Raw genomic sequence first — 13,994 nt, forward strand, 5'->3', positions numbered from 1 at the left:
GACCGACCCAAGGGGGCGTGGCGCCCGGCCCCTGCACTGCCGCCCGCGGCCACGAGGTGGCACGCTCCGTTAGTCTCAGAAGCCAGAACCCTAAGTTTCGGTGACAAGCACCCATCCCGGGCCCGCGCGGGCTGGGGGCTGCAGGCCACCCTCCCACCCCCCGCGGCACGGGACCCGGCCTAGCCCCGCTAAGGAGCCACGAATTCCATCAGGGCCCCCGCTCCGCAGAGAACGCAATCTCCCCAGCGCCACAAGCCAGAAAAGCCCTTGATGATCTCTCTTCTGGAATTGCGCTCAGAGACGCTCCTTTGTTCCAAGGTCACCTTTCCGAGATGCCCACACAGCTTGTAACAGGGCAGTGTGTCTGGTACAGCGGCGGGTGGCCCATTTCTTCCCGAAGAGCTGTTATTCAGTTGAAGGTGCCTCTTACCCAACCGCACTTTAACGTGATGGAAATACATGTGTCATTTGACCACCTGTGCTGAGTGCCTTACGTGCAAGGCGCTGGGACGTGCTGAGGTATAAACGTGCGTCCACGTTCACAGGATACACAGAAGCATCAGACCTTCAGCCCCCTGGGCCGGCAGGCAGGCCCCGTATACCCTGGTTCCAGACCCTTCCTCGAGGCCTTGCCCACCCTTGGCCTCCCCTGGAGGCTGCCTCTTGCCTCTTCAGTGCTAACCACCAGAGCCTGACGGTGGGCATCTTCTTCACTTTACAGATGAGGAAACTGAGGCTCAGAGGGTTAGGTGGTGTGTCCGAGGACGCAGAGTCACCAAGAGCGGGCCCAGTCTTGCTCTTGGCCTCTGGAGGAGGTTGGGTGATCCCAACCTACGCTGGGCAGGGCCTTAAGGTTTTAATGGGGCTGGGGCCACAGGTCAGAACCGGCAGCTGGCAGGGAGGCAGCGGGTCCCCAAAAGAGATGTTTGAGGTCCGGAGCCAGAGCTGAGAGTCCAAGATGGGGCATCAGCTCGGACGCTGGTGTCCAGGTACAGAGGGTAGGGTGCCCGGGAGGAGGGTGCCAGGAGGGAAGGGCACAAAGAGAGGCTCTTGCCAGGGCCAGGGTAACCGAGGAAGGTCCCCCCCGCCCGGCAGTGGGCTCTTCTAGAAGAGTCCAGGATGGACAGAGGGGCCCTGTAGGAGCTTCAAGAAGAGGAACAGTCAGAGAAAGTCTTCCTAAAAGAGAAGGCACTTTGAGAACACCACCCCTATGGGAGCATGAGAGTTAAGATGGCCAGAGAAAATTCCAGGCTGGGACAGTACCCCAGCCCTGCCGTGGGCCAGGCCCGAGGCTGGGAGGCTGGAGGGGGTCAGCTGTGGTCCCTGTCCTCAGGCAGAGCACAGGCTGACAAGAGAGACAGTCTTAGAGGCAAAGGCCACACATTGGTCCTGGTGCTGGGCTGGAGGGAGGTGAGGTGCCTGGCTGGCCGATCAGAAGAAGGTGCCTGGGGCCAGTGAGGGGAAGGGAGGGCACTCTGGGCAGAGACCACAGCCCACGCAAGGAGGTGGGCTGTAGGACTTTCGGTCAGAGAAGGAGAAGCCGGGGTGGCCACGGGGCAGGTGGGTGCGGTGGCGACTGTACTGATCCCACCTGCCCCACCCGCAGGCCCAGTGCAACGGGCGGGAAGCAGAAGGGTGGGGACGGGCACAGCGGGGTCTGACGCAAGTTGCCCAGGACTCCCCCTCACTTCTTTCTGGCCCTCGTTTGGCCACCAACGCCCCCTGCCTTTGCTTGTCACGCAGGGTTTCACTGGAGCCCGGTCATCTTGCCCCCTGGATGCTCGTGGGGGCTCTGAGGCCAGGACACTGATTCCTCGGGCCCAGTTGGCCCCAGGGTTGAGAGGAACCCCCGGGCTGCCTCCTCCGAGAAGCGCTGCCAACCCAGCCCGGGATTCGGCAATGCTCACCTGGCGCAGTTGTGAGCAGAGGGCTGGGAAGCTACCGGTGGCCTGGCCGACGACCTGCGGTGTGGCCCTGAGGGCCCGGTGGCTGCTCTGAGTGTGTCTGTGTCCTGATCTCCTCTTCTTATGAGGACCCCAGCCAGACTAGGTGAGGGCCCACCCTGAGGACCTCGTTTTACCTTCACGATCTCCAAACACAGTCATATTCTGAGATGCTGGGGAGGGGGGCGGTTAGGGCTTTCAGCCTATTAACTTGGGGGACACGGGTCAGCCTGTGACGGTCCTGTTTGTAGATGAGGTGATAGGACATCTCGAGGAGCCAGCGGGCAGGGCAGTGTAGAAGTCCCCCCGTAACACCCAGCACCACTCTGAGGGGCATCCGGTCGGTGCGTGTCCCCCAGGCGGGGACCACGCGTTGTGACTTCCCTGCCAGCAGCATCACACAGAGTGGGCACCCAGCAGATGGCTGTCGGGTAGGCTGAAGTGAGGGATCCTGGGGCGGACCCAGCTGTCTGCTCCGACCCCTTCCCTTCTTCCCCGGGTCCCCCCCCCAGCTCCTGCCTGCTCCCCCTAATCCTGGCCGTTCATTCAAACACGTTCCTTGGGCACCTGCTCTGTGCCGTGCTGGGGGGGGGGGGAGAGCTGTCACCACCAGCTCCACCATTTCATGAGCAAATAGATGCCTTTCGGGCTACTTTGAAGTGCCTTTCTGTCATCTGTGAACAACAAGGCCCTGGCAACTACACACGGCCTGACCAAGGGCCTGAGGTGGGGGTGGGAGGAGGGACTCACAGTGTGGGTCTTTCCCCAGGTGGGCTGTGGGGAGAGTGGGTGGGGGAGGGGGGAGACAAGAACATAACCAACAACAATGCAAACAGTCAGTCACAGTGATGGAGGCAGGAGGTGGTAGGGACTGCTGGGCCCTCCGGCAGGTGGGAGGCCGGGGTTGTTTCTGGCCAGGCTGGTCAAGGGGTGCTTCGTGGAGCTGGGGGCTTTGGAGCTGGGCCGTGCAGGCCTGGTGGAGTGGGAGGAAGGAAGGTTATGTTGTTAGCTCCCTTACTCCGGAGTCATGTCGTTTCCCGTTCTGCAGGTAGGAAACTGAGTCACAGAGAGGGACAGGCTCCTGCTAGGAGCTCACCTGAACGCTTGCCTCTGACCCTGGCCCACAGGGGCTGCCTCCGCTGGTCGAGAATGCTGGGGTGGACGAAAGAGGGACCCTGAATCTTGCCCCAGGGAGTGCTCCAGGGACCCAGGGTCCCTGGAGGAATGGATAGGAGTTTTCCAGACAGAGGGGAGGCTCCCAGCCCAATCTCCTATAGCCATGTCCTGGTCAGACCCGGGTGGGGAGCTGATAGGGGTACCCCCAACCTGGAGTAAGGGCTTGGGGTTCTGAGGGTTATTCTCTACCTGTCCATGGAGCACTGTACTGTGAGCTTGACAGCTTTGGGTCCTGGGGCGCAGGTCGGGGCAGGTTTCTCCCGGGGGAGGGGGGGGGCGTGTCCCAGACCCAGGGGCAGGAGCGCTTTGAGTGGGACCCCTCTTCTGCTGCCCTGCCCCGTTGTGTGGTGTGAGTGTGCAGGTGGCGGCGGGGCTCCCTTCAATGACAAAGCCGAGATTCGGAGAAGCTGGGGGCCAGGCCAGAGGCCCAGAGTCTGAGGCTGGATAGCACCCCTGGGCATAGGGGGAGCCCCTGCGAGGTGTTGGCAGTCTAGAGGGAGTGCGTGTGCACCCCCACACTGTGGGGTTTCCCGATGGGAGGCGGGTCGCGACTGGCAGCAGTCACCATCTCAGAACCACCGGCGGGCCCCGCGAGTCCCCTGGCTGTCCCGCGCGCGGGCCTCGCGCAGGTGACAGCAGCGTGCGTGCCCGTGCGTGGCTGTACCCGAGGCTTCCGCCGTGACGGAAGCGCGGGAGCGCGTGGCCGCGGCCGAGATTGGCGGGCCTCTGTACGGAAGAGCCGCTGCGCGTGCGCGCGGGCGCAGGTGGCGGGCGCGCACGTGGGCCACCCAAACAAAGGTGGCGCCGCGTGATCGAGCTCGCGCGCACGCGCGCGCGGACCCCCCGGGACAGGCGCATCCCCGTGGGCCCCGGAGCGGGCCGCGCCGGGTGGGGCGGGGAAGCGCGCTGGGCGGGGCCGCGTACGGGGCGGGGCGCGGGGCGGGGCGGCGGCTGCGCAGGCCAGGCCGGGGGCGCGCAGACTCCGCGCAGCGGGACGCGAGCGCGCGACCTGGCGCCGCCGCCGCCGCCGCCGCCGCCGCCGCTGCCGCCGCCGCCGCCTCCGCGCTCGTGGCCGGGACCCGCGGGGCCGCCTCCTCCGGGCTCCCCGGCGCCGCTGGGCTCCCGGGCGGGCGGCAGGTGCAGCGCGGCCGGGCGGCTGGCGAGGGGGGCGCCGCGCAGCGGGTGAATGAGAGTTGGCCCCGATCTCCGCGCAGGGTAAGCGGCGCGCGCGCGGACGCCCACACGGACCTCGCGGACACACAGACACGCTCCGGGCACGGGCCGGCCGAGACACGACCCGGCCCGCTCGGCCACGCTCATCCCCGCGCCCGGGGCCGGCGCCCCTGCGGGAAGGGCCCAGCGCGGGCGCGCCCCGCACACACGCCCCCAGGTCCCGCGCGGCTCCGGAGCGCGCGTCACGGCCACCCCCCCCCCCCCGCCCCCTGCGCGCGCCCCGCGGCTCCCGGCCGGCCTGGGAGAGGAGGACGTCTAGGGGGCGCGGGGCCCGGGCTGGGGTGCTGCTGGTCGCCGGGTCGGGGGTCGCTGAGGCCAAGTGGGGACAGGGAGGTCGTCCTCCGACCCACTCCCTGGGCGCACAGGGGAGGAGGTGGGAGCCCTCGACCCCGGCGGTCCGTGCGACCCCAGAAACGACCCCACCAAAAAGTTGTGGCCACTCGCCCCCTCCCTACGCCCCTCTTTCTGCCCTGTTTACTCTCCCTTTGTTTGTGACTTCTAACTAGTGGGGCTCTGCGGGGACCCAGGGCCGCCTGCAGGCCAGGAGGTGGAGTGTAGTGTGGCGGCCCCCAGCCTGGGGTCCCCACCGCTCAGAACTGGGCCAGCACCCCTGTCCAGGCCTACAACTGGGGAGGAAGGAGAGCCAGAGACGGGTGGGCCGGCGCACCTGCCCCTGACAGTGGGTCTGTGGTGGGAGGAGCAGCAGGGACCCCCCCCCCCCCCCAAGCCATGTTCATCTCGGGCCTGCTGCCAGCCCCAAATTTCCAGAGGCAGGGAAAATTCAGCTCTGGGGAGATCTTTTGCGGGATGGGGTTCTCTTCTTGCCTTCCTTGTGCAGGTTGGGGAGGAAATACAGAGTTCTGAGCCTCTCCCACACGCAAAATTTGAGGCTTGCTGAGTCTCGTTCCCCATAGTGGCCCAGCTCTGGAGGTTGTTTTAAGTCTGGGCCTGGCGGGATGGAAAGGGACAGGGCTACATGGTAGTTAAACAGAGGACTTGGGAGTCTTTCCATGGTGCTCCATGACCTTGGGCAAGAAGGCTTTGAGCCTCCCTGTGCCTCAGTTTCCCCCCCCCCCCCCCCAGTAAAGGGAGAGGGGGGCTGGTAAGAGGATTAGATGAGGTGATGCAGGCCTCTCACTGGCCAGGCACACCCAGGGCAGAGATCAGGACACCCGGGTGAGGCTGGCAGTGCCCTCTGCCCCCAAGCAGCCACAGCTTCTCTGACTGTCCCGCTCGTCTCCCGGACCCGTTCGAGGACGCACTGTCCGGCTGGGTGAGTGTGTTCGAGCTGTTGGCCCTGCCTCGCGCTGGGTGGAAGCACATCCCACGGCTGTCACCTGGGACACCTCAGATCCGGGAGCTAGGTAAACCTGGTCCCCCTTCCTGCCGCACACCTGGAAAGCCGCCTGCCAGGTCTAGGGAGGGGGCCCGGCCTGGCTGGCCTTCTCCCTGCCGTGGCCGTGGTGTTGATCCTTCTGTAGTACTTTGTGGCCATTGGGCAGGGGCCTTGAACCTCCACAGCCTGGACGGTGCTGGACTCCTGGCGGGGGCAGGGGATGCCAGCCTGTTCCCAGGGATGGGAGAGGTAGGGGTCTTCAGGGCCTTAGGATGGGGGCCCCCACCTCCTCGGCCCTTCTTGCCTCTCAGCTGCCCTGGCTGGTAGGGTGTGGCTGTCCCAGTGGTGCGGCCTGTCCCAGTGGTGCGGGACGAGCAGGGTCTGTCCTTGGGAACGTCTGTCTGCTTGCACTCGGGAAAGGCATTTCCCGGAAACTGATTGGGGAAAGTTTCAAAGTCGTGGTCAGTTTGCTGTGGCCCTGGGCAGCCCAGTTACTCTGTGTCTTCTACAGAGGCGGGTGGGGAACCCCTCAGGGAGGAAGAACCAGGTGGTCTCTCTCGAGAGTGGCGGGCTGCAAGGCCCCCCTCCTCGCCCGCCTCTTATCGGTCAAGTCCAGCCAGGAGTGGGTGTCAGGAGACCGGCGGTTGCCGGCTCCGTGTGACCTCCGCTTTCCCTGCCCTCCCTAGGCCTCACCTTCACCAACTAGAACCGAGGAAGAGAATCAGGCCCGTTTTTCCTGAATCACCATTTTTGCTGTCCAACAGAACAGAATAGAATACTAGCTCGGGCACAATGAGACAAAGTGCTATCAGATCCCAGCGAGCCCCGTTGCCAGGGGAGGCTCGAGCCTGCAGCCCATCTTCTCGGTAACGGCGACGTTACGGATGTGACAGACGCCAGCACCAAACCCAGGCTGGTCTTGACGGGATCCGTGCAATCGGAGAACAGAGGGCTCCCTTGATGTGTCCACGGTGTGACCCCTGTGAGTGTTGTGCCACGGGGACCCCGTCACCTCGTGGGCCCCGGTGGACCTCTTCCAGCTCTCTACAAATTCTGGTCTGGGTGTTTCCCTCTGGAAGCTCGAGCTCCACCAGCTGTGTGCGGGCCTGGGGTTTCCATCCTGGAGCCGTGTGCCTCCCGCCAGCTGCTCCTTTCTGGGGTGCTGGTAGGCTTCCCCTCACGTGGGCGCCTGGCCCCTCACCTCTGGTATTTGGCCCTCTTCGCGTCCGGAGGCGGGGGCTCCTGCCTAGTGGCCGTGCTGGGGACCTGAGTGTTCCGGGAGCACCTGTTAGGGCAGCGTGGCCCGGTTACTCCTTCTCTGAGTTTCTGCCTCCTCCCCTTGCGGGCGGCTGCTACATGTTGTCAGGAGGACAGGAGACCATTTTTGTGTGCGCTTGCTGCCCTGGGGGAGCTCTGACGGCATCGGGGGATGTGGTGGAGCGTCCCCGTGCCTGAAGAATTTGAAAATGAATCGGGGGACATGAGACGTGGGCCGTGGAAGTGAGTAGTGGGAGGAATACAGATGTACTTGCTGGGGAAGCAGCTTCTGTTTGCTCAGCACAGACAGGGGTGTCGGTGGGAAGCCGCTCGATGAGGATTTGTCCACTCACATGGCGCTTGAGGGAAGGCCTTTGGGGTGGGGAGCTGAAAGCCCGTTTGCAGGGTCTTTGGTACTGCAGCGGGTTCAGATCTTTCCTCCTTGGCTTTTCGGTGGCATAGCAGTGGGGACTCTCACTGGGTCTCCATCCGGGGCAGAATCTAGCAGATACCCCACGTAGAGAGGGTAAGAGTGCAAGTCCTCAACAGTGAGGTGTGGCTGGTGGACGTGGGAGGAGGCCTGGGTCCCTGAAGGTGATGGTCGTTTAATTTTTTTTTCTTACTGTTTATTTATTTTTTGAGGGGGGTGGGTAGAGAGAGGGAGACACGGAATCCGAAGCAGCTCCAGGCTCCGAGCCGTCAGCACAGAGACCGACGTGGGGCTCAAACTCACAAACTGCAAGATCATGACCTGAGCCAAAGTGGACGATTAACCGACTGAGCCCCCCAGGCGCCCCAGGTGGTGGTCGTTTAGTGGCTGGTTTGTTTACGGCCCAGCCTAGCCCAGCCCCGGGTTCGGAGCCGGCTGCCGAGGAAGAAATGTAATCGGTTAACTTGAGAACTCAAAGGCAGGTTGCTCTGACTTCTGTTACAAACAGAGGTGGGGGAAGAAAATGAGGGTTTCCCTAATTAGAGAAAACCATGTTCTTTTGGCCTTTAGTGTCTGCGTGTGGCCTGCGGGGAGGGGTGGGTGGAGACTTTGGGCCCATAATTCTCCACTAATGACAGTCGCCATCTGAGGGCTATTGTTGAGAGTGCTGGGCGTTTGAGTTGTAACTGGGTTGTGATTATGTTTAAGCCCTGTGATCAAAGTCCCCTGTGGTAAAGCCAGACGACAGGAAGCACTGGCCTATGAAAAAAACAAAAACCAAAAACCATTAGTAACAGTCCTAGAAATCACTCCGTTGTGCCAGACGTTGGCTCAGGTGTTCTCGCCACGTTGTGCCTTGAGAGAAACTAAGGCACGGAGAGGCGGTGGGGCTGGCCCGAGACCCCATTTAGCTAGGTAGCGGAGGGCGGATGGGAGTTTGAGCTGTTTGGCCCCTAAGGCCGTGCTCTTTTGGGGGTTCGTGAGAGACATGTGAGCAGCACGTTTAGGATCAGGGTAGGAAATCTCTGCTCTCAGACACGTGCCAATAGCAAGAGCGTCCCCAAGCCCAGGCCTGACAGCCTTCTGGGCGCTTTATATGATTGACCTTTGTCACAGCCTCTCTGAGGTGCAGGCCACGAGCTGGTGAGTGGCAGAGCCACGTTTGAACCGGTGGTCTCTGTTCCTAACCTACAGCAGGGGGGTTCGGTAGAGAAAAGTTGTGATCCTGCCGTTGTGTGTTCTCGAGCAAGGTGCCTAACCTCCCTGGGCCTCAGCTAGGTCACCTGTAAACGAGGGTGTTGGTGTAGAATATAGAAGCCGGGGGTGGGGGGTTTGAGAGCACACAGGAAGGCCCGGCCAGCTTCTCCACGGAGGAGGGGGGAGCGGTGGGGGTGGGCAGGTGCTCCCCATCTCCGGCACTGGCTGGTGTTGAGTGGCCGTGTTGTGCAGCACTCAGACCGGATCTGGGGGGAAAGGTACGTGACACGGGATGGGAGCCGTATCGCCTCTCTCTCAAGTGGGGCGTGCTCAGAAACTGTAAAGCACTGTGCTCGGTTCCTGCTCCTTCGGGATGAGGGGCAGGGAAGGGCAGGCGTACCCAGAACTCCTGTATGCCCCCAAACCCCGGTTGAGCTGTGGGTGAGAGAAACCAGATGTGTTGGGCACCGTCCAGGGTCCCGGCGGTTGTGGGGGGAACAGCTCACCCTCTCTCGGGGTCAGGTTCCCCCTGATCCGTGGAAGGGGCCCTGCTTCTAGCCCGTCCCCCTGTGGGCAGGGGCTTGGGGCTGTCTGGGGTGAGCACGTGGCTTGAGGAGGCAGGAGTCCCTCCCTGGTCCTGCCGGTATGGCGTGCAGGTGGGGGGCACTTCTGCGCCCGCCCTGGGACCGAGAGGCATGCAGCCCCCATTCTGACCCAGCCGCCCTCTCGGCCCCCTTCTGCCCATGCTGCCTGCAGGGCTGTTCCAGGGTGGCTGAGCCCTGCGTCTGACACATCCCTGCTCCCTTCCCCTGGCCAGAGAGGCCTCTGATCACTTAGCAGGCCTCACTGCATCCCTCCCGACTCTGTTCTTCCCTCCTCCTGTTGGGTCTGTGAGCTTGGAGAAACGAGTGGGTGGATGGATACGCTCCCCACGGTGAGCCCCGGGCTTGGGCGCCTCGCTGGGCCCTGGGGGGCTGAGGGGGCTCCACGCACAAGGAGCTTCAGTCCTGGGAGCCTGGCTGGGGGAGGCGGGGCTGGGCAGGCAGAGAGGCGTCTGTTTTTGAAATGTCTTTACTGAGGTGCAATTTGCATATCTTACAGGTGCGCGATTCACCGAGGTTTTGCATGTTCACAACATTGCACAACCACCACCACAAGTCAAATTTCCGAGCGTTTCTGTCACCCGGGGATCCTCCCGGGTCCCTTAGCAGCTAGTCACTGCTCACCCCCGGCCCCCACCGGGGGTCTGCTCATCTTAGTACGCTGCGTTTCCGTCTGCGTGGCATCATGTAGCTGTGGATCACTCTTCTGAAGCGTGGCCCCGAGCGGCCCCCGACCCCCTTTCTCAGAACCTCAGGGGGCTCAGCTCGCCTCACCAGGCACCAGGGGTCTGAGCTCGCAGCCGCCCCCCCTGGTTGCTATGGCTGTCTGAGAACGCTTCGAGCTTACCCACTGTGCACCGGGACCTTGAGCCAGTAGCATCCCTGCCTTCTCCAGGAAGCCTTCCTGGCTTTCCCCTTCCCGCGGGGTTAGGACCTCATGGGCCCCCGTGCTAGTCACCCTGCGTGTGCTTGCCTGTTTACCCACCTGCCTCCTGAGCTGCCGGGAGGACAGGGGCCCTGCCTTCCATCATTCTCTGGGGATGGCATCTGGGAGTGAGTGCTTACAGGTGGGGGGTTGTGTGGCCGTGGGTCCATGAGGCTCTCTCCCTGACATCCCCACCGTTTCTGCTCCTTGATGATTATGGTAGGGTCACTTGGCTTTGAAACTTCACTGCTCGTGTCCTCTGGAGCGTCTCAAGGGCAGGGCCTGGTCTGGCTGCGGGTGTCGGGGTGCCCTGCCGAGTGACACCGAGTGACCCATCCCGCCCTGGGCGGCATGTTGGTGGTGGTGGTTTTAATGGACTGTGTTTTGAAAGGTAGTTTTAGGTACACAGAAGAATTGCGGAGATAACGCAGAGATTTCCACATAGTCCCGTCTACGGTTTCTCTTGTTGTTAATGTTAGTTGGTGTGAAAACGTTGTTAGAATTAACGAACCGATGTTGACACATTATTAACTAAAGTCCGCAGTTTACTCAGCCTTAGTTTTTACCCCAAATCTTTTTTCTGTCCCAGGATCCCATCCAGGATATTGTGTAAATTCATTTTCCTGTCTCTTGAGGCTCGTCCCGGCTGGGAGGGTTTCTCAATTTTTCTTGTTTTTGATGATCCTGAAGCCTTGAGAAGTATTAGGAATACTGTAGGATCCCTCTACATTGGAATGTGTTTAGACAGTTGGAATTTGGGTGTTTTGGACTGGGGTCCCGGGTTCGGGAGGAAGCCCACAGGTGAAGGGCCCTCCTCGTCCCGCCCCGTCAGGGCGCCTGCCTTCGGTCGGCCTGACTGATCCCCGAGGTGTCCGCCTCGGTCACCTGACTGAGGCTCCCCCACCCCCACCCCTGTCCACGCTGCCCTCTGTGGGGGAGCCCGTGTGCGCGGCCCACTTGGAGGGAGGGGTTCAGCCCCAGCTGCTCCAGGGCCCGGTATCTGTGGACGTGTTTGGAATCCTCTGCTGGGGGAGACTTGTCTCCAAACCCCATTCACTAATTTATTCGGTCTCTTGGCTCATTTACTCACGAGTCCGTCTTACGTCATCAGGGACTCGGGCCTGATTTTAGGGTTCGAGTTTCGTACTCTGTTGGGGAGCCTGCTCCAGCTTCGGCCCCACCCGGTGGGGTGCGAGCTCGTCCTCCCTCTCTGGCACACCCGCCCCGCCCCAGCCCTGCGGTCCGCGGGTTCTCCAAGGAGCGGGGTTCCATGCACAGGAGAGGAGGGTAGGGCGCGGGGGCGGGTGCTGGTGCACTTGTTGCCGTGGGATTCGTTGGTCCGCACGCTGGAGATGACGGAGCAGGAGACTCAGGTCCTCTAACTCTGGATGTGCCCACGACTCCAACGACTTCGGCGAGTAACCATCTGTGTCCCTGTTAAGTGAAACGTGAGCTCATCCTGCTGATACAGTCCCCTCGTAACCACGTGGGCCCTTCTGGCCTCCTCCCCTCGCTGATCAAGACGTTTCCATCCCGCGGTGGGAACCGGGCTCCCCCATTTTGCATCCGTTTCCTTAATTGGCCCATTCCAGTCGGCGTGCAGAGCGGGACCAGGATGGCTATCCCGGGCCGTGGGAGGCAGCTCTGTGGGCCTGGATGCGGCCTGCGCGTCCGGCTGCTTCTCCGCGGGGCCGCTGGCGTGCCGTCAGAACTCAGGCTGCAGGGGGCTCACGGCGCGGCGCGTCTCTAAGAAGGCCCGTGGCCTGCGGGGAGGTGGGGAGAGGGGAGCTGGGGCCTCCGGCTGCGCCTGGTCAGCCCGCCCCGCGGGTGCAGGGCACACAGACCCGGCATCCCTTTGCAATCTGGAAGCGGGGCTGGCTCCAGCAGCACGAGGAGGAAGGCCGCGGGGGACCCCGTGCAGCTCTTGGGCTGAGATCCCGGTGGGGCCTGGCTCCTCCCCACGTCTGAACTCACACCTGAGCAGGGGCGGCCCTCGCAAGAGCACCCCTGAGCAGCAGGGCCCCGAGGGCAGTTTCCTTTCTGGAAACGAGAGACGTGAGGCTCCGCGTTGGCTTCCGTTTCCACGGAGGGTCTGTCTGCACATGTGCGCGCGGGTCTCTTTGGCGGGGAGGAAGGCTCCCGGGAGGAGGAGGAGGAGGAGGGCTGGGCAGGGGGTGGTGCCCCGGAGCGGGGTGCCTGCACGCCTCCTGTGGGGCCAGGCGCCCTGCTCCCAGCGCTCAGTGGGCCCGAGCGCGGCCCCGGGTGGGGGAGTTTCCGAAGAGAGCAGCGGCCGGCGGAGCGGGCTCGGACGAAGGCTGGCACGGTGGCTGTCCTCGAGAGAAAACGGGGCAGGACAGCGGGAAGGACACGGTGAGTAGGGCAGCGAGGGTGACCGTCGCTTGGGGCGGCGCACAGGTGGGCGGGAGCGCCGTGCCCCCACACCATCTGCAGCGTCCCCGTGCCCTTTCCCACGCAGGCTGTTGGGGGCCTCAGAGGAGCCAGTCTTGTTTTCTCGCTCTCGGGAGAGCTCCCGCCGGGGACCTGGGGGGGCTCCGGCCACCTGCCCAGCCCACGGCGTGGTGCCTGTGCTGCGTGCCCCGTCCGTGCCTTCTCACCTGCCGAGAAGGACCTGCTCAGTGCCGGGGAGCGAGGCCGCTGCCTCCAGGAGCACGTGGCGGGAGGGACGAGCGAGGTGGGGGCCGCGGGACAGCAGCCCACCCCGCCTGGGGGACAGGAGGACCCCTGGCGGGGGGAGAAGGGGCCACAGGAGCCCATTTGGAGGGACACAGGGGATTTAGGCCGAGGAGGAGTGAGGAGGGGCTGTAGGCCGGGCTGGGCCTCCAGCCAGCATTCTGCCCTCCCCTGGGCCCGCTCTGGTGGGGGCCTGTGGGGGCAGCTTACCAAAGGTCAGCTCCGTGCAAGGCTCCTGGAGATCCAGCCGGCACGTGCCCCCATCTGCTGGGGCCGGGCCACGTCGGGGGTGCTGTGGGATGTGTGGCCAGCTGCCTGGGCCTCCCGTCTGGGCCTTCTCAAAGCTCCTGTCTCCCTGCTGTGGTGTGGGGGCTCCAGTCTCCCCTGGTCCCCTGGGGGGCATCTAAGGAGGCTGGTGGAACTGGCCAGGGGCTCACTGAGTGGGGGCTCTGTGGGGCTGGGGGGGGGGTGCTCTTATGCCCGAGCGGCTCTTCCTGGGAGTGAGGCTCCTGGGGCCTGATGTGGGGCCGGCGTGCCGTGGTCCCGCTGCCTGTGTCTTCCTGCTGGCCTGGCTCCCCCGCTGGGGTCCCCCTCCCAGATCCTTGCTGTGCCACACCTGCGTCCCTCCTTCTTTCTGGGTTGACGTTTGTGGGTCTGCTGGGTCCCGTGTGACAGGCACAGTCAGGTCTGCTCTGGGGGTGATGCCGGCCCGGCCTCTGGTCCAAACCTTTATTATCACAAGACTCAGAGCCTCACTCTCAGAAGCACCAGGCTCACCAGCCCCCTGCAGGGTTCCCACAAAACCCACACCCCGACGGGGGTGCCCTGTGGCAGCGAGGTGCGTGGATGATCTCACAAACCCTGCGTCCAGGAAGCAGAAGGGTGAGGGTCACATGTGGGGGCGGGGTGGAGGGGTGCCCAGCTGTCCCGAGGGGCATCGCCGCCTGGTGCCGGCGGGTTGAGGCTGAGCCGTGCGCCCCTTCCAGGCCCCTGTGGCCGTGTCGTGGGGGCCCTCTGCTGGCGTCAGCACCCAGGTCGGGTGTCCGGGAGCTGCAGCCCCTTTCTCGTTCCATCCAGAGAGGAAGGTCGGAGTCCCTGCTGGACAGGAGGACAACGCGTGTCTTTCCCCGGCGGTGTGCCCGGTGGGCGACCAGGGTGTCATATTGGTGGAGCGTAGAGCAGGCACGCTGGGCGCATCCTGGGT

General features: G+C 63.6%; 1 protein-coding gene across 3 annotated transcripts in view; it reads left to right on the top strand.

Moving 5' to 3' along the window:
- The first annotated feature begins 4,259 nt into the window (after positions 1 to 4,259).
- GRAMD4 (GRAM domain containing 4) overlaps positions 4,260 to 13,994 on the top strand; it is a 74,137-nt gene continuing 64,402 nt past the window's right edge. The window contains exon 1 of one of the 3 annotated variants that reach the window (XM_030320952.1): positions 4,260 to 4,334. In XM_030320952.1, coding sequence (XP_030176812.1) covers positions 4,306 to 4,334 — 29 coding nt within the window. In that variant the 5' untranslated portion in view covers positions 4,260 to 4,305. Of the gene's footprint in view, positions 4,335 to 6,401; positions 6,671 to 13,994 lie in introns of those variants that run through there. The other 2 variants (XM_030320948.1, XM_030320950.1) reach the window with 2 other exon arrangements.

Source organism: Lynx canadensis, chromosome B4, assembly GCF_007474595.2.
Source record: "Lynx canadensis isolate LIC74 chromosome B4, mLynCan4.pri.v2, whole genome shotgun sequence".
NCBI classification, from domain to species: domain Eukaryota; kingdom Metazoa; phylum Chordata; class Mammalia; order Carnivora; family Felidae; genus Lynx; species Lynx canadensis.